The sequence below is a fragment of the Loxodonta africana genome, chromosome 1 (genome assembly GCF_030014295.1).
Source record: "Loxodonta africana isolate mLoxAfr1 chromosome 1, mLoxAfr1.hap2, whole genome shotgun sequence".
Classification (NCBI taxonomy): Eukaryota; Metazoa; Chordata; class Mammalia; order Proboscidea; family Elephantidae; genus Loxodonta; species Loxodonta africana.
Genome location: NC_087342.1, coordinates 148,964,532 through 148,985,251, shown reverse-complemented (window position 1 = coordinate 148,985,251; position 20,720 = coordinate 148,964,532). Strand labels below are relative to the sequence as shown.

The following is a 20,720-nucleotide window of genomic DNA, read 5'->3' as shown; positions in this document are numbered from 1 at the left end:
TGCAGCCATTTCTGAATGATCTGCAGCAAAATTTTGCTTGCGTGTGATATTAATGATATCGTTCTATAATTTCCACATTAGGTTGGATCACCTTTCTTGGGGATAGGCATAAACATGGAGCTCTTCCAGTCAGTTGGCCAGGAAGCTGTCTTCCATATTTCTTGGCATAGATGAGTGAGCACTTCCAGCGCTACATTCGTTTGTTGAAACATCTCAATTGATATTCACGAACCCTTGTTTTTCGCCAGTGCCTTCAGAGCAGCTTAGACTTCTTCCTTCAGTACCATCGGTTCCTGATCATATGCCATCTCTTGAAATGGTTGAACATCGACTAATTCTTTTTGGTATAATGACTCTGTGTATTCCTTCCATCTTGATGTTTCCTGCGACATTTAATAGTTTCCCCATAGAATCCTTCACTACTGCAGCTCGAGGCTTGAATTTTTTCTTCAGTTCTTTCAGCTTGAGAAAAGCTGAGTGTGTTCTTCCTTCCCTGTTGGTTTTCTATCTCCAGCTTTTTGGAAATGTCATTATAATACTTTACTTTGTCTTTTCGAACTGCCCTTTGAAATCTTCTGTTCAGTTCTATTACTTCATCATTTCCTCCTTTTGCTTTAGCTACCTGACGTTCGTGAGCAAGTTTCAGAGTCTCCTCTGACATCCATCTTGGACTTTTCTTTCCTTCCTGTCTTTTCAATGACCTCTTGCTTTCTTCATGTATGATGTTCTTGATGTCATTCCACAACTTGTCTGGTCTTTGGTCACTAGTGTTCAGTGCATCAAATTTATTCTTGAGATAGTCTCTAAATTCAGGTGGGGTATGCTCAAGGTCACATTTTGGCTCTTGTGGACTTGTTCTGATTTTCTTCAGTTTCAGCTTGGACTTGCATATGAGCAATTGATGGTCTGTTCTGTAGTCAGCCCCTGGCCTTGTTCTGACTGATGATATTGAACTTTTCCACCTTCTCTTTCCGCAGATGTAGTCAATTTGATTCCTGTGTGTTCCATCTGGCGAGGTTCATGTGTATAGTCGCCGTTTATGTTGGTGAAAGAAGGTATTTGCAATGAAGAAGTCATTGGTCTTGCAAAATTCTACCATTCGATCTCCAGCATTGTTTCTATCATCAAGGCCATATTTTCCAACTACTGATCTTCCTTCGTTGTTTCCAACTTTTGCATTCCAATCACTAGTGATTATCAATGCATCCGGATTGCATGTTCGATTAATTTCAGACTGCAACAGCTGATACAAGTCTTCTATTTCTTCATCTTTGGCCTTAGTAGCTGGTGCATAAATTTGAGTAATAGTCATATTAACTGCTCTTCCTTGTGGGGTTATGGACATTATCCTATTACTGACAGCGTTGTACTTGAGGACAGATCTCGAAATGTTCTTTTTGAGGATGAATGCAACACCATTCCTTTTCAAGTTGTCATCCTGAGCATAGTAGATTATATGACTATCTGATTCAAAATGGCTAATACGAATCCATATCAGCTCACTAATGCCTAGGATATCAATGTTTATGCGTTCCATTTCATTTTTCATGATTTCCAATTTTCCCACATTCGTACTTCATACATTCCAGGTTCCGATTATTAATGGATGTTTGCAGCTGTTTCTTCTCATTTTGAGTCATGCCACATCAGCAAATGAAGGGCCTGAAGGATTTAGTCCACCCACTTCATTAAGGTTGACTCTACTTTGAGGAGGCAGCTCTTCCCCAGTCGTCTTTTGAGTGCCTTCCAACCTAGGGGGCTCATCTTCCAGCACTATATCTGACAATGTTCCGCTGCTATTCATAAGGTTTCCACTGGCTAATGTTTTTAGAAGCAGACTGCTGAGTCCTTCTTCCTAGTCTACCTTAGTCTGGAAGCTCAGCTGAAACCTGTCCTCCACGGGTGACCCTGCTAGTAACAGTACTGGTGGCATAGCTTCCAGAATCAGAGCAACACGCAAGCCCCCACAGTACAACAAACTTGCAGACATGTGGGGCTGTCATAAATTATTTTTGTAATAAATAGCTCTCTTTAAAAAATTTCAAACAGGACACAAGAAAGGCAATGGCTTTACATGCAAATATGATTTTGAGGACCCTCTTTCTCTTCTTTCTCTCGTGTCTTGGGTAGGCCTGGGATTTCTGTTATGCGTGTAATCTCAGGACAGAGTGACTACTTGGCACACATCATTCACTTAATAAACATTTGCTGAAGGAAGGGAAGATGGACAGGCTTAAGGGCAGAGATGGAATTAAAAAAAAAAAAAACTCTGGTAGAGAAGAAAATGTCCAAGATGTGTTGTTGTTGTTACTGTTAGGTGTTACTGAGTTGGTTCAGACTCATAGAGATGCTGTATACAACAGAACAAAACACTGCCCAGTCCTGCATCATCCTCACAATTATTGTTATGCTTGAGCCCCCTGTTGCAGACACTGTGTCAATCCATCTCATTGAAGGTCTTCGTTTTTTTCTATGACCTTTTACTTTACCAAGCATGATGCCATTCTCCAGAGACTGGTCCCTCCTGATAACATATCCAAAGCATCTAAGACGAAGTCTCATCATCCTTGCTTCTAATAAGCGTTCTGGCTATACTTCTGACAAAACAGATTTGTTAGTTCTTCTGGCAGTCCATGCTATATTCAATATTCTTCACCAACGCTGTAATTCAAAGGCTTCGATTCTTCTTCTTTGATCTTCCTTATTCATTGTCTAGCTTTCACATGCATATGAGCCAATTGAAAACATATGGCTTGGGTCAGGCTCACCATAGTCCTTAAAGTGACATCTTGCTTTTTAACACTTTAAAGAGGTCTGAGATGATCCCAATGCAACATGTCATTTGATTTGTTCTCCTTCCATGGGCGCAAATTCTAAAATGAAATCCTTGACAACTCCAATCTTCTCTCCATTTATCATGATGTTGCTTATTGGTCCAGTTGCAAGGAGTTTTTTTTCCTTTATGTTGAGGCATACTGAAGGCTGTGGTCTTTGATCTTTATCAATAAGTGCTTCAAGTACTCTTCACTTTCAGCAAGCAAGGCTGTGTCATCTGTATATCGCAGGTTGTTAATGAGTCTTTCCCCAATCCTGATGCTGTATTCTTCTTCATATAGTCCAGCTTCTCAGATTACTTGCTCAGCATACAGACTGAATAAGTATGGTAAAAGGATACAACCCTGACACACACCTTTCTTGACTTTAAACCACATGGTATACCATTGTTCTGTTCAAATGACTGCCTCTGGTCTATGTACAGGTTCCACATGAGCACAATGAAATGCTCTGGAATTCCCATTTTTCTCAATGTTATCCATAACTTGTTATGATCCATACAGCTGAATGGCTTTGCATAATCAATAAAACACAGGCTAACATCTTTCTGGTATTCTCTGCTTTCAGCTAGGATCCATCTGACATCAGCAATAATATCCCTTGTTCCACGTCTTCTTCTGAATCTTGCTTGAATTTCTGGTGGTTTCCTGTTGATATACTGCTGCAACTCCTTTTAAATGATCTTCAGTAAAATTTTACTCATGTGTGGTACTGATGATATTGTTCAATAATTTCCGTATACTGTTGATCACAATTCTTTCGAATGGGTACAAATATGGAACTTTTCCAGTCGAATGGCCAGGTGGCTGTCTTCCAAATTTCTTGGCATAGAGGAGTGAGCACTTCCAGAGCTGTATTCATTTGTTGAAACATCTCAATTGGTATTCCATCAATTCCTGGATCCTTGTTTTTTGCCAATGCCTTCAGTGCGTCTTGGACCTCTTCCTTCGGTATCATTGGTTCTTGATCATATGCTACCTCCTGAAATGGTTGAACATCAACCAATTCTTTTTGGTACAGTGACTCTGTGTATTCCTTCCATCTTCTTCGGATGTTTCCTGTGTCATTTAATATTTTCCCTGCGGAATCTTTCAATATTGTAATTCAAGTCTTGAAATTTTTCTTCAGTTCTTTCAGCTTGAGGAAAGCCGAGTGTGTTCTTCCCTTTTGGTTTTCTATCTCCAGCTCTTTGCACACGTCATTATAATACTTTACTTTGTCTTCTTGAGAGGCCCTTTGAAATCTTCTGTCAAGCTCTTTTACTTTATCATTTCTTCCTTTCACTTTAGCTACTCTGTGTTCAAAAGCAACTTTCAGAGTCTCTTCTGACACCCATTTCGGTCTTTTCTTTCTTTCTTGTCTTTTTAATGACCTCTTGCTTTCTTCATGTATGATATCCTTCCACAAGTCATCTGGTCTTCGGTCATTAGTGTCAAATCTATTCTTGAGATGGTCTCTAAATTCAGGTGGGAAATACTCAAGGTCATACTTTGGCTCTCGTAGATTTGTTCTAATTTTCTTCAACTTGAACTTGCACACGAGCAATTGATGGTCTGTCTGCAGTCGGCTCCAGGCTTTGTTCTGACTGATGATTATCTCTTTTCCACAGATGTAGTCAATTTGATTCCTGTGTATCCCATCTGCCAAGGTCCGTGTTTATAGCCACCATTCGTGTCACTGAAAAAACGTATTTGCCATGAAGAACTCAGTCTTGTAAAATTCTATCATATCATCTCCACTGTCATTTCTAGCACCAAGGCCATATTTTCCAACTACCAATCCTTCTTTGTTTCCAACTTTTGCATTCCAATCGCCAATAATTATGAATGCATTTTGAATGCGTGTTTGATCAATTTCAGACTGCAGAAGTTGGTAAAAATCTTCAATTTCTTCATCTTTGGCCTTAGTGGTTGGGGCTTAAATTTGAATAATATTTGTATTAACTCATCTTCCTTGTAGGCATATGGATATTATTCTATCACTAACAGCACTGTACTTTAGGATAGATCTTGAAATGCTCTGACAATGAAAGCGATGGTGTTCCTCTTCAAGTTGCCGTTCCCGGGATAGTAGACTGTATGATTGATTCAAAATGGCCAATACCAGTCCATTTCAGCTCACAAATGCTGATGACATCAATGTTTTTGCCTTGTTTTTCATTTTTCTGACAAATTCCAATTTTCTTAGATTCATACTTCGCACATTCCACGTTCAGATTATAAATGGATGTTTGCAGCAGTTTCTTCTCTTTTTGAGTAGTGCCACATCAGCAAATGAAGGCACCGAAAACTTGACTCCATCCACATCCTTAAAGTCAACTCTACACTGAGGAGGCAGCTTTCCCCAGTCATATTTTGAGTGATTTCCAACCTGAGGGGCTCATCTTTTGGTACTACATCACACAATGTACCACTCATAAGGTATTCACTGGCTAAATTTTTCAGAAGTAGATAGCCGGGTCCTTCTTCCCAGTCTGTCTTAGTCTAGAATCTCTGGTGAAATCTGTCCACCAAGGGTGACCCTACTGGTATTTGAAATACTGATGGCAAAGCTTCCGGTATCACAGCAACCCGCAAGCCACCACAGTAGGACAAACTGACAGTACAATAGGTATTGAGATGTAGCAGCACAATAATTTATTTAAAGATTTAAAAAATAATGTCACACAAATTTCAAAGGCTATCTCAATAAAGTTTATGTATCTGCCAATTAACTTGTCTATGTAGTTATTTTAAACTAGTAAGAAAACTTCTTTCATCTATTTTGCTCTAATATAGCAGTTAAAAACCCAATTAATTACCTGCGGTAAAGGAGAAATGGTAAAGAAAAAAAAAATTACAGATTAGCTAGTGACCAAACTAAGGGTATAATGTCCTAGGCCGGCTAGAGCCCATGGGTTTGTACCATGCAGCCTAGAAGGTAGATATCTGACATCACTCTTCCCAGTATCCTCAATATTCTTTACATACTCAACAGGCTTATTCCTTATCTTGGTTAAAGTCTACCATCTGCCTCCTTACTTTCTATTCTCAAGAAAAACCACACAATCACCATTCCACATACAACCTATAACCTCACGTGGGCATCTAGCATTCTGTGTAAAGGTACCCTCCTGGACTCTGTTTATATACTCTCTGTCTAACTCAGGGATTATTCTGTACTAATTTTCCACTACGACTTGTATTGCTACCCTTCCCCCAGCATATCCTAAGTCTGTCTCACAGTCCCTTTGTTGTCTTCTATTACTCTGGAATTGAAGTTTTTATTACTCCGGAATTGAAGGGTACTAGAAATACCAAACACTTGCACACATTAAGCGCTCACAAAACACTTTTCAATGATCTAATATTTTTCTTCACCTAAATTCTTTAAATACATATTCCCTATTTCTTGATTGATACCCCTTTAATTCTAACTTCATTTTGGAATTATGTGTCCTCCAAATATTCCTGTTTTGACCACAAAGTCTACTCTTTTCATTCTGCAGTCATAAAACACATATACATGCATACTATGCTGTATGTCAAAGTAGAAGTAAAACAGAATCATGTGTTTCACAAAGAAAATAAAGTTTTACATTAAACATGCCAATAAAAATATTTCATCTTAAATATATAATATATATAAAAAAGTCTTCCTAGAAAAAGGTCATATAAATTTTATAAAGTTGACTTAAATTAGCCAGTTAAAAAGTTCTGTTAGTATCTTGAAGTCAAGTGAAACTCAACTTAAGGGCCAAGTGGTGACAAATATAAATATCCTACTAACCTGTTAAGCCACCTCTGTCTTTCCCATAATTTAGCCAAAGCATTTACAAGATCCACATTATTTAACATAGAAGCTAAGTGAAATAAGTTTACATGTAATTCTGAAAGCATCTTAGAATCAAGTGATCACTACCCAGGATCATAATAAAACTTTAAGATTGACAACAATGGTTACTCACTATCTAAAAAAAGGGAAGTCAAAGGTATGCTAATCTAATTTAAAAATTAATTTCTTCAGTTTAAAAAATACTAACAAAAGAAAACATACTCACCTCTTCGATTAACTTTTCATTTGGTGATGATGTACAAAGACAGACAAGGTAAGTTTGCTTAAAACTACCTTTTGTACCAATCTCTGGATGGTCAGAACACAGCTTTGCTAGAGCAGTTGCTTGACTTAACTGATTTGTTTTGATTAGATGTTTAATTCTCATATCCAACAAGATGGGGCCCTCAAAAGCTAAAAATTCATTCACTTTAAAAAACAAGACATAATAGATTATTAACATTCGGTAATAACTCATTTGCAATACAAATACTTATACGGAATATTAAAAAAAAAATGTGCAAGAACTAATATCTTTTGGGGGGGGTGATTTTTCTATTACTGCCAGTAAGGCTATCACACACAAAAAAAAAAATGCTTGACCTTATAAAGCACGAGATTATGTTACTAACTTTTAAAGATGCACTAAATATTTTTGTCCTGTAAAAGTACCACTTAGAATGAGCTCGATTAACTTCTTGATGATAAAAATATTTCAGCATTAAATTCCAATAGTCAGTGTTATTAAAATTATACTAAATTCTTTTTTCCATAGTAGTTATTCTTAAATAGCAGGGATTCACATCCCTACAAATGTATAACGCTAAGGTATTACACAGTTATATGGGTAACCACAAAAGGATATTTTGAAATTCTAGAAGATGAAATTCAACTATTATTTTGTTCCATATTGACGATGTACTTTTCCTTTTAGAAAGCTGACATCTATCTTTCTTTAATAACTGTTTTAGAATAAATTAAACTATGTACCAAAAAACAAGAGGAAGGGCAAGTCAGCTGAAGGGTAAATACCATGAAACTTCTGTGGGTAGTTATTTTTAACGCATCAATTGGTAAATCTCAACACCTGCTTAAGACCCATAATTATTATATATAATAAATTTCTGTTCAAATCCTTGGATTTCCTGGTACTTGTTTGGTATTTGTAAAGTTCTGAGAATTTAAATTTTAACAAGTGTAAATTTAAAATTTTCCCTAAATTTTCTTTACCAGGATAAAAATCATGTTTAAAACTCTATTTGGAGATGGTTAGCCTGAAACTTTGGAAGGCTTTTAGTAATAAAATCAAAAATGTCCTGTAAATAAAAAACCCGTTTTCTTTACTTGTAAACAAACTGGAAGATACATCTAGCAAGTAATTTGTGAGTTAGAAGATGGAGGATGAGAGATTTCTTCCCTCCTTGAGTAACTTTTGCTAACCACTAGTACTCCATTCCACTATGAAAAGATTCTTCTATCAGGTACAGTGATCATGGTTCCTCAGTATCAAAGCCATGACATAATTTATATAAGCAATATAACACAGGGATCCTAAATTTCACCTTCTACTTAAAGTCTAGGGCTTTCTACCTGATACCCTTTATTCTCTACAGTAGATTAAACCAAGAAGTTTAATTAGTGGACACAAATAAAATTAATGCATAAGTTTCTGTTGCCCATGACTACCTGCCTTACTGAGACGTAGAGCATTACATTTCTTAATATCACATAATCTTATTACAACACTACATTGCAAATATTTTTTCACAGTTCAGTCCACTGCCAAAACAAAATCTGTAAAGATTTTAAATGAGAGCTTTAAGTTAAAGCTATCTGGGATATAAATAAGTCATAAATAAAATAAAAAAAAAATCAAAACAAAGCCAAACAGCTTTCATTTCTTGATACAATTCTCTCAAAAGGAACCTCTAAAGCTAACTCTGGAGTTATTTCAAATACTCCCACAAAAACTCATAATCGACAAACTCTGAAAAAACATGGTGAAGAAATAATTTGAAGATGGCAAGTAGCTAGCAAGCCCGATGGTAATCTTAATAAATCAAGCTGAAATAGTTCCTACAATCTCAAATAGCAACATGTAAATTAGAATGATAAATTGTGCAAAGTAATTTCTGTTAAATCAATTATAAGTAAATACATATTAATACCATAAATTTAAAAACCATAGTTAAAAAACAAACAAAACAAAAAGATGAGGAACCACTGCTACACTCAGTGCGATACTGGTTTCAAGGAAATACAGACTCTTAGAATAGAAGGGATCTTACAGGACATCTAGTCCAATCCCATCATTTGGGAGATGAGTAAACTGAGGCTCACAGAAGCAAGTGACTTCCTAGGGTTATCAAGCCAGTTAATGACAGAACCAGGACTAGAATAAAGGGGCCTTTTGACCTCTAGCTTTATACTGTTGAGTACAATGGGAAAAAAAAAAAAAATCTGTTTGACTACAGTGTCTACTTCTAATGAGAATAGTGCTTTACAGCAGTAAAAGAGCTGTGAAGTAACATCAGCTTTTAAAAGAAAATAATTATGTATTCTGAAGCTCATGATTTCAAATGGATCAAAGGTAGATTACATTCTAATTCTTAATTCAGAAACTACTAAAAGCTGATCTCCCTCCTCTCCCTCCATTTCTCTTTCACTGCTTTCGTTTTCCTCCCCGCCTCTGCATCTTTCTCTACTTTCCTCTCCAGGACATGTTGTTCCTTACAGAGCTATAATACAGCTGTCAAGACTACTAACTGTTTTGGGGCTTTCCAGACTTACTGAAAAAACTTTATGATTTTTATCCTTGAGCAGCTAAGTTGCATCAAATTTGACTCCCCACCCTGCTTTTTCCACTTCTATTCCACTGAAGCATAAAATACTTTGATTTTTACTCATGTATAGCCTTTTTGCCTATTTTCTCTGTATTTATGGACTTCAACAGAAAAGCTGGTTTTACTGCATTTGAGCCTATCAAGAAAGCACAATGACATAAAACGGCAATGTAAATCAATGGTATTCAGCCATTCAATTAAGAAATAAAATAGCATTCTTCCCATAAACTGCCACTTTCATAATATTAAAAAACAGTCTTACATTAAAGACAATTAACTTTAAAATGTATTATAGTCTTTAAGTTGAATTTTTATGATAAATCACATACAAATATTAGTTGAGCATGTACTCGGCACCAAGACTTATATATACTAGGTCCTGGGCCACCCCCCACCCCAAAACCAGGGTCCACTTATCTACTGGGTACATATCCCCATGCCCAGATTCGTACCTAATTTTCTTTAGAGCATCTCCAGTTAGCAGTTCCACATGCATCTCAAACTCAGCATACGCAAATCTCTACAGCCACATTATATGTGATTTCCATCCACTCATTTATACACCAGCCAGAAACCTAAGGGTCAGCCTTAAAAATGTCCTCTCCTGCCTCCTTCTCATATATATATGTCCAATGTCTAAATATTTCTCATTTCCATTATCCTTTCTCCATTTCTACTGCCACCACCATCCCTCCCCAACCCAAATCATTAATCTCTTAGAATACTCTGGACCCATCTGCTAGCCTTCTACATCCACTCTCACCCCTCCTTCATCACATTTCTCCATGAAGCACACAGTTGTCTTCCCCTATTAAAAACCCTTCAGTGAGACTTAACATAGCAAAAATGTCTATTCTACCAAAAACCATCTACACATACAATGCACTTCCAATCCAAATTCCAATGACATTTTTTAATGTGATGGAGAAACAAATCACCAACTTCATATGGAAGGGAAAGAAGCCTCAGATAAGTAAAGCATTACTGAAAAAGAAGAACAAAGTGGGAGGCCTCACTCTACCTGATTTTAGAACATATTGTACAGCCACAGTAGTCAAAACAGCCTGGTACTGGTACAACAACAGGCACATAGACCAATGGAACAGAATTGAGAACCCAGATATAAACCCATCCACATATGAGCATATGAGCAGCTGATATTTGACAAAGGCCCAGTGTCAGTTAATTGGGGAAAAGATAGTCTTTTTAACAAATGGTGCTGGCATAACTGGATATTCATTTGCAAAAAAATGAAACAGGACCCATACCTCACACCATGCGCAAAAACTAACTCCAAGTGGATCAAAGACCTAAACATAAAGACTAAAATGATGAAGATCATGGAAGAAAAAACAGGGACAACCTTAGGAGCCCTAATACAAGGCATAAAGAGAATACAAAACATTACCAAAAATGACGAAGAGAAACCAGATAACTGGGAGCTCCTAAAAATCAAACACCTGTGCTCATCTAAAGACTTCACCAAAAGAGTAAAAAGACCACCTACAGATTGGGAAAAAATTTTCAGCTATGACATCTCCGACCAGCGCCTGATCTCTAAAATCTATATGATTCTGGTAAAACTCAACCACAAAAAAACAACCCAATCAAGAAGTGGGCAAAGGATATGAACACGCACTTCACTAAAGATATTCAGGCAGCTAACAGATACATGAGAAAATGCTCTCGATCATTAGCCATTAGAGAAATGCAAATTAAAACTACGATGAGATTCCATCTCACTCCAACAAGGCTGCCATTAATCCAAAAAACACAAAATAATAAATGTTGGAGAGGCTGCAGAGAGACTGGAACTCTTATACACTGCTGGTGGGAATGTAAAATGGTACAACCACTTTGGAAATCTATCTGGCATTTTCTTAAAAAGTTAGAAATAGAACTACCATACAACCCAGAAATCCCACTCCTTGGAATATACCCTAGAGAAATAAAAGCCTTTACACGAACAGATATATGCACACCCATGTTTACTGCAGCTCTGTTTACAATAGGAAAAAACTGGAGGCAACCAAGGTGTCCACCAATGGATGAATGGTTAAAAAAAATATGGTATATTCACACAATGGAATACTATGCATCGATAAAGAACAGTGACGAATCTGTGAAACATTTCATAACATGGAGGAACCTGAAAGGCATTATGCTGAGTGAAATTAGTCAGAGGCAAAAGGACAAATATTGTTTAAGACCAGTATTATAAGATCTTGAGAAACAGTATAAACTGGGAAGAACACATACTTTTGTGGTTACGAGTGGGGGAGGGAGGGAGGTAGGGTGGGAGAGGGTTATTTACTGATTAGTTAGTAGATGAGAACTACTTTAGCTGAAGGGAAGGACAATACTCAATACACGGAAGGTCAGCTCAACTGGACTGGACCAAAAGCAAAGAAGTTTCCGGGATAAAATGAATGCTTCAAAGGTCAGCGGAGCAAGGGTGGGGGTTTGGGGACTATGGCTTAAGGGGACTTCTAAGTCAATTGGCATAATAAACTCTATTATGATAACATTCTGCATCCCACTTTGAAGTGTGACGTCTGGGGTCTTAAATGCTAACAAGCGGCCATCTAAGATGCATCAATTGGTCTCAACCCACATGGATCCAAGGAGAATGAAGAACACTAAGGTCACATGATAACTATGAGCCCAAGAGACAGAAAGGGCCACACGAACCAGAGACTTACATCATCCTGAGACCAGAAGAACTAGATGGTGCCCGGCCACAACCGATGACTGCCCTGACAGGGAGCACAACGGGAAACCCCTGAGGGAGCAGGTGATCAGTGGGATGCAGACCCCAAATTCTCATAAAAAGACAAGACTTAATGGTCTGACTGAGACTAGAGGAATCCCAGCGGTCATGGTCCCCAAACTTTCTGTTGGCCCAGGACAGGAACCATTCCCGAAGACAACTCATCAGACATGGAAGGGACTGGACAATGGGTTGGAGAGAGATGCTCATGAGGAGTGAGCTACTTGTATCAGGTGGACACTTGAGACTGTGTTGGCATCTCCTGTCTGGAGGGGAGATAGGAGGGTAGAGAGGGTTAGAAACTGGCAAAATTGTCACGAAAGGAGAGACTGGAAGGAGGGAGCGGGCTGACTCATTAGGGGGAGAGTAAGTGGGAGTTAGGAATAAGGTGTATATAAGCTTATATGTAACAGACTGACTTGATTTGTAAACTTTCACTTAAAGCACAGTAAAAATTATTAAAAAAAAAAAAAAAAACCTTCAATGGCTTCCCCTTAACTTCAAAGGGCACATTTCAAATTTTTCATCATGACCTATTTGGAACTGCATTACTCACTCCTTTAAAAATATATATATATATATATATAAAATTTACATTTGTATTTTCTCTTAAAAAACAATTCAGCATTTCTGGTCAAAAAAAATCAAAATTAGAAATTTAATTTAAAAACAATACTTCAAGCTTAACCCTGACTATACATTATAATTATCTGGAACTTCTGAAAAGCACTAATGCTTGGGGCCCACACCCAGAGATTTTAATTTAATTGGTCTGAGGTAGTGATCCAGCACTGGTATGTCTGAAAAACTCCCCAGGTAATTTCAAGTACAGCCAGGGTTGAGAACCATGCACTAGGTGACTACATTTCAGGGCCCAAGTTATCAGTTAGGGATAGACTTAGTCTTCACTCTGCCTCTTGCCCTACTCCAAGGGAAGAAGATTTACAAGAAAGAGAATTTACAAGAAACAGAACTTACACTGAAAGTTTTCAGAATTGCTTAAATCATGTTGCTTGGTTTTTCATTAAATCTAACTGATTTCTTGACTGTTTAAAGATTAAAAAATATTCCATGTCATAGATGAGCCTAATTAGTATGCTACACTAAAATTTTTGTGTGAAAATACAATTACTGTGACATTTAATTAAATTCTGACAATTTATCCATGTAGCATTATTATAAAATACACTCAGTAAAATAGAAATAATGTACTTTTGTAGGATGTTTCAAGCAGTGAGTGTTTTTAAAATCATTTTTACTAAAAATAAAAATTTAGGAGCTCTGGTGGCACAGTGGTTAAGAGCTTGACCGCCAACCAAAAGATTGGCAGTTCAAATCCACCAGTCACTCCTTGGAAATCCTGTGGGGTAGTTCTACTGTGTCCTATAGGATTGCTATGAGGCGGAATTGACTTGATTGCAGTGGGTTTTTAATACTGGTGCTTAATAGTTGGGTATAATTAATGTTAACAAAATACAAACTATGTCACGAGCCTGAAATGGTAAATACCTTTATAAACTTATTGCAGCTAAGTTTTATCAGCATACTTCTATTCAGAGTCACCGATTCTCAAGGATCTGAGGGTTACAACAAGCAAAAAGCAACCTGCTTTAGAAGTGATTTTTAATAATAAAATCCAAAATGCTCCATTTACTAATTTTTATATCAAGACAAGGTCAGCTAAGGGAGACAAGGCCAAAAAAAATGAAAAAGGACAACTGAAGACAAAGAGGTTAGGAAAATGTCTTTCTTAAGAGTACCAAATATAGTCTATAAGGTGCTCTAAAAAGTGACGTCCTATAACAAATGTCCTAATACAAAGGAACTGTACCTACATATGAGTTTAGGTCCCAGAGTCACCCTTTTTGGTATTCTCTAGATAGAAAGATAAAGACGTATATACAAAGAAAAAAACACCAGAAGTATCTAATAGTGAAAGAATAGGATATTTACTATTGCAAAGCAAATACTATTGTATGCAATCATATCTGGCCTCAACCTATTTACCTGGACAGAATTAATTATCACTTGCTCTTTCTTCCCCTCCCCTCTCCCTTTGAAATATCATTACTTCTTACGTATACTAACATTCAGTAAACTAGGCAGCAGATTTCCCATGTTCACTTCAAAATGCAAAGTTTATTACTGAAATAAAGACTTACTTTCCCACAAAACTCTGAAGGAATTATAAGTACCGTGGAAAAGCTTTAGAAATTTCCTCTGAAAACCAAGGAATTCTGGGGGGCGGACGGGGGACAGGAGACGGGGGAGACAACTCCAGGGCTTAAGATTCACGAAAGGGCTGGCAAACTGATAAAAATTCAATTTATATGGTTGCAAATTATCCCAATATAGAAATAGAGGGGAAGGTGTCTAAAGGCCTCAGTGTGACTGTAAAAGGGAATGCGCCAGAGTTTAGATTTTTAAATGACATATACGAAAAATGAAAAGCAGGCTGGGGACCAATGATGCACCATGAGCGTCAGACACCTGGTATTAACCTATGCAAAATGTTAGTAAGCCTAAGACCAAAGATGACCCATAGCCTACCAATGATAACCAAAAAACCAAACCCACTGCCACTCAGTCGATTCCAACTCATAGCAGCCCTATAGTAGAGTAGAACTGCACCACAGGGTTTCCAAGGCTGTAATCTTTATGGAAGCAGACTACCACCACACCTTTCTGCCTCGAAGTGGCTGGTAGGTTCGAATGCTGACCTTTCAATTAGCAGCTGAGTACTTTAACCACTTTGCCATCAGGGCTCCTTTCAATAATAAGGACAATCACATTGGGGGAGATGGATAATTCCTTGGGAAAAGCCTGCTGCTTGGGTTTGAGTATATATTATTTATGAATTACAAAAAAGGAGATTTCCTCTCCTCCTATGATGGCTCTGATAATAAGCTTTAGATTGAAAATGGTAGGAAAAAAAATGGAGTTAAGTGGAAAAAGATGTGAAAATGTAATTTTCAAAATGGGGCTGAAGGTGCATTTTGCAAAACTATAAACTAGAGGACTAGATGTAATCTTAGACAATAGTCTAAAAATCAGTTACATTAAAAAGATGGTTTGTGACTATTCAGAAAAAGAACAAGAGTCAAGGCAGATGCACTAAAAATAAATTAGATTACACCTTTCTCAAAAATTAACTCAAAATGGGTCATACACCTATATGTAAACTGTAAAACTAAAAAACCTCTAGAAGAAAACAGAAAAATCTGTGACCTCGGGTTTGGTGATGAGTTTTTAAAAACAACACCAAAAGCATGATCCATGAAATAAAAAACTGGTAAGTTGGACTACATCAAAATTTAAAACTTCTGCTCTGTAGAAAAAAAACCAAAACCAAACCCATTGCCATCGAGTCGATTCTGACTCAAAGCGACCCTAAAGGACAGAGTAGAACTGCCCTATAGGGTTTCCAAGAAGCGCCTGGCAGATTCGAACTGCTGAACTTTTGGTTAGTAGCTGTAGCTCTTAATCACTACGCCACCTGTGAAAGACACTGTTAAAGAGAATGAAAAGACAAGCAAAACATATACCTGATAAAGAATGTGTATGCAAAATATACAAAGAACTATTAAAGCTCAACAATAACAATCTGATTAAAAAAATGGGCAAAAGATCTGAACAGTTAACTTACCAAAGAAGATCTACAGAAGGCAAATATGTAGATGAAAAGATGCTCAATATCATTTGTCATTATAAAAATGCAAATTGAAATGAGATATCACTACCACCTATTAGAATGGCTAAAATCCCGGAAACAGATAATACAAATTGCTGTTAAGGATGTGCAGCAACAGGAACTCTCACTCACTGCTGATGAGAACCCAAAACAGTACAATTTCTTTGAAAGACCGGCAGTATTTACAAAGCTAAGTAAGTCTTACCAGCAATCACTCCTAGGTATTTCACTCAACACAAAACCTGCATGTAAATGTTTATTCATTATTGCCAAAAATTGAAAGCAAGCAGACGTCCTTAAATAGGTGAATGGATACACAAACAGTGGTACATCCATACAATGAAATCTTATTTAGTGATAAAAAGAGATTAGCTATTAAACCACACAAAGACAAGGATGAATGTTAAATGTATATTGCTAAGCAAAAGAAGCTAGTATGAGTCCAACAATATGTCATTCTGGAAAGGCAAAACTAGTATGACACAAAATAGATCAGTAGCTTTCAGGGGCACAGGGGAGGGTTGAAGAGGTGAAGGTTGTCTTAGGGTGGGAAAACTATTTTGCATGACACTGTAATGGTGGATACATGACACCATGCATTTGCCAAAACCTACAGAACTTCACAACACAAGGAGGGAATCTTAATGTATGTAAACTAAAAGGTAAGGGAGCCCAGGATGGAATGAAGAATACAAAAAAAGAATATAACTATCCTACAAATGTATGGAATAACCTCACTGAAAGGTAGAAGAACTACACTGAAACAAGATTCAAGGAGTAGGGGAATAAGGTGCTAACCTTAGTAACTTCAGAAATGAGTTAAAGAAACCCAGAAAAAAAGAATAAAAGGAAAATTAACTGTACATAAGTATTGTACTCTAATTAATAAAGTTGTTTTCCAAAGGGATATGGGTTAACAATTCTGAAACCACTATACATGTATACTGGTATTGATAAATTAAGCAAATGGATGGCAACTGATGGGAGAAACCAGTCTGAAAAGGCTACATATTGTATGATTCCAGTTACATGACATTCTGTTGAAGTAGGAGGTTACAGATAAAACATAAAACATGAGGAAGAGGCTAGAATGATCCATGTGATAATGGATTAGAGTTGGAGACATCAGTATCAACTCATACTTGGTTTAATATAGAAACAGCCAGTTACATAAAAAAGTATCTATAAATGCGTGTATAAATACAGGTTAGTATTAAAAAAAAAAAAAAAAAAAACAGTGCCATCGATTACACACATATATCTCCTTGCTCGGTTTGCTGAAAGAATCTAGAAGCAACAACACCCTAGAAGTAATGAGCACACCTAGCTACTAGATTCTAATATCATTGTTCAATAAAAGGATTCAGGACTCCTGGTAGAAATGATTCTAGGATACAAACCAAAACCAAAACCAAACCCGCTGCCATCAAGTCAATTCTGACTCATAGTGACCCTTCAGGACAGAGTAGAACTGCCCCATAGGGTTTCCAAGGATTAGCTGCTGAATTTGAACTGCTGACCTTTTGGTTAGCAGCCAAACTCTTAACCACTGTACCACCAGTGCTCCAATTTTAGGACAGGGGCAGTAAATATGTAAGTTTAGGCTGGAGAATCTTGTAGTGCCAGAAAGCATGGAAGTATTCTAAACAAAAAACAAAACACCACAATGATTGGGGTATGTCAAAGGGACACAGAAACTATATAGAAAGAGTTCCTAATTGACAAAACTGGAACAATCTGAGCAACAATTTAAGTAGTGTTGAATTATAATCCAATAAAACAATATATCCACCAGTCCATACTGATATAAGTGACTGAATAAATAAATAAACGGTGGATATGAGACCAATCTCCGATACAGAAAAATTCCAAATAATCTACTTCCTTAAGGAAATGGAGCCTAACTCTCCATACTTTAAGTGTGAGTTACACAGTGACTTCTATTCAAAGAGAAGTAGGGAAAGGGGGGGAAAAGAGTAATTTATCAGTGGAGAAAACTGACAAACACTCAAGGTTAACATCAACAGTGATATATCATGTTGATAATACGTCTCCTGGATATGATGTGAGAATGGCATTTTATCACTGTGATCTTCCTCCCCAAAACTCATAATCCCAGTCTAATCATGAGAAAATTATCAGACTAATCCTAATTGAGGGACATTCTACAATATACCAGTACTCCTCACAACTGTTCAGGTCATCAAAAACAAGGGAAGTCTGAAAAACTGTCACAGCCAAGAGGAGCCTAAGGAGACATGATGACTAAGCGTAATGTGGTATCCTGGATGGGACCCTGGAACAGAAAAATGACATTAGGTAACAGGAAATAGAGTACAGACTTTAGTTAATAATAAAGTACCAATATTGGCTTATTAATTGTAACAAATGTACTATACTAAAGTAAGATGTTAATACTAGAGGAGACTATATGTGGGGTATATGGGAACTCTGTACCATCGTCACAATTTTTCTGTAAATTTAGATCTATACTAAAATAAAAACCTTATTTAAAAAATAATATTAACCATAATCTTGAACAATCTTATTTAATAGAACTCTAGCCAAACACTTGTTACAGTCTTTCAGCAAATTCTTATAGACAAAAAGGACAACCATAGGCTAGATAAAAGGGCAAATGGGTGCTTTTGGTACAACGACCATAATCAAAGGATATTGATTAAAGGACTGAAGGCAAGCAGGAATATTTCTATAAGTATCCCCAGGGGCTTAGCTCTTCGGCATGCCCTTTTTGTGGTTATTATCAAGGACCTGGATGCCAACAGTGTATATGCTAGTAAAATCTGCTGAAAGGAAAATGGGAAGGACAAAAGTGTGAGGAGGAGGGTGTGGGGAATCAGGATTCAAAAGGACCTTGAAAGCAGGGAAGACGATGACTCTAACATAGTGAAATTTAAGGGGGAGTAAAAAGTAATAAACTGTGTGCCAAAAGGCAATGCACAAAATGTAAATTGAGGGCAGACATAATTTAAGAGTAGAATACACTAAAAAAGCATAAGACAATTTTACGATTTTAGTAAGCTCTCTGAGTTGTGAGAATGATATGGCCATCCATATGTTAATGCCACCTTAGGTCACATTAAGTTAAGCATAAATCATTAGGATAAAGGGGTGAGAGTACTGCTAACCTCAAAACTGGCCAGATCATATTTGGTGTACAGATTCAGTTCTGAGAATTACACATTAAAGGGAACAACAACAAACAGAATGAACTTAGAGATCAGGAATCATGACTGCGGATTTAAAGCCATGCCAACACCAGGAAGGCTTTTAATCTACAAAAGCCAAATAGCTATCTTTGATGGCTATCTGTAAAAATCTCAATGGCTACTGAGTGACAAAGGAATTTACACTTTGGTATTGACACAGGAATAGAGCTAGATTCAGAAGATGGAGACTTTAAGAATGCAATTTTCATAATGAAGATTTTCTAAAAGCAGGCTAAGAATGGAACTACATAGCTGCCATTCTCTAGAAGTGTTCAAGCAAAGGCTGATTTTATTTATCAGTGATGATACAGAAAGGAGTTAAAACACTGGGTAACTGAAATACAGGACCATTAAGTGTCCTTCCAACCCAGAGATTATGACTAAAGAAAAGCACAAGTAACACAGGAGTATGTCTAAAAGCTCCCTGCATATTTCAAAAGCCATTAAAATGACTTATATTGGTTTAGTTATTAAAGCTACCTCATAGGTAAAAGTTCTAGGATGTTTAAACTTTAAAGTGAAACCAGAATCCTTAATTTGGAGTTCCACTTGCCCTCACTCCCCAAAACCAAAGTACATCTTTTGGTCTAGTTTGTTTTACTAGGTGCAAAATTATTTAATTAAACAACAACAACAAAAAAAAACACCTAAAACAATTCAGTGGTAAATGGATTACCACTACTGAAATACTACACCAAATCTTCAAAGGCTTCACTATAAATAAGATGAGTACAGCCAATGGAGGTGTGCTCGTTAATCTCTGTGCTCTGGCTCTTCTCTTAAAACTTGCTGTGGGCTAGATTAAGTTAAACCAAGGGTCTGGATATAAGATGTAAGAGCTAAAAGTTTCCCATTCTTGCATCATCAAACTTAACAATATAAATTAATTAGCATACATGAAAAAGTTAACTCCTTCAACTTTGTCACATACATCAGGTTTATGTGTATTATCCATACAATAGCTTCCATCAAAAAAAATCCTGGGTCACAGATGGCCAAATAAAGACTATGGCTTAAAAAAAAAAAGAAAAAGAAAAAATCCCTGAACCATTTAACACCTATCTGGTTGTTTTATGAACTATATTAAAGTCTGGCTATCTAGAATCCATCCACTATTGTAGAAACTCCTCCTGGCTGCAGAGTCCTAATTATTCTAGTGGCTATGGCAGTGAAGACCGAGCAATCAAGCAGCACAGAGATGGGCAGAGACATCTGTGAACAGATGCAATGCTAAGCACATTCAAACAAATTATCTTTTAAAATAAAGTTTAAATCTCTGCTAAGGTAGAGGCTTTGTTCTCCTGCTTTAACATACTGAATGAGCTTGGCAAAAACTATTCAGAAATTGGTGATGGAAAAAGAAATGAATCTTTTATTTAGGCTAGGTGCAGCAGGGCATAATGTAAAAAGGAAAGAGGTTGAAGACTTGATTTCAATTCCTGGTTCTGCCTCTTACCACTGGCAGTGTGAACTAGGAAAAGACAACAAAACCTTCTGCGCCTCCATTTTCTCATCTGTAAAAACAGGGACAATGACCC

The 20,720-nt window shown here is 36.9% G+C and overlaps 1 protein-coding gene across 4 annotated transcripts in view; it reads right to left on the bottom strand.

Moving 5' to 3' along the window:
- Positions 1-20,720, bottom strand: part of ZNF292 (zinc finger protein 292) — a 111,215-nt gene that overhangs the window by 19,481 nt on the left and 71,014 nt on the right. For 3 of the 4 annotated variants that reach the window (XM_003404363.4, XM_023544017.2, XM_023544021.2), the window contains one exon: positions 6,875-7,077. The exons of the other annotated variant lie outside the window; for it this stretch is intronic. In XM_003404363.4, the coding sequence (XP_003404411.2) occupies positions 6,875-7,077 (203 nt within the window). The remainder of the gene's footprint in view (positions 1-6,874; positions 7,078-20,720) is intronic. 4 annotated transcript variants of the gene reach the window in all.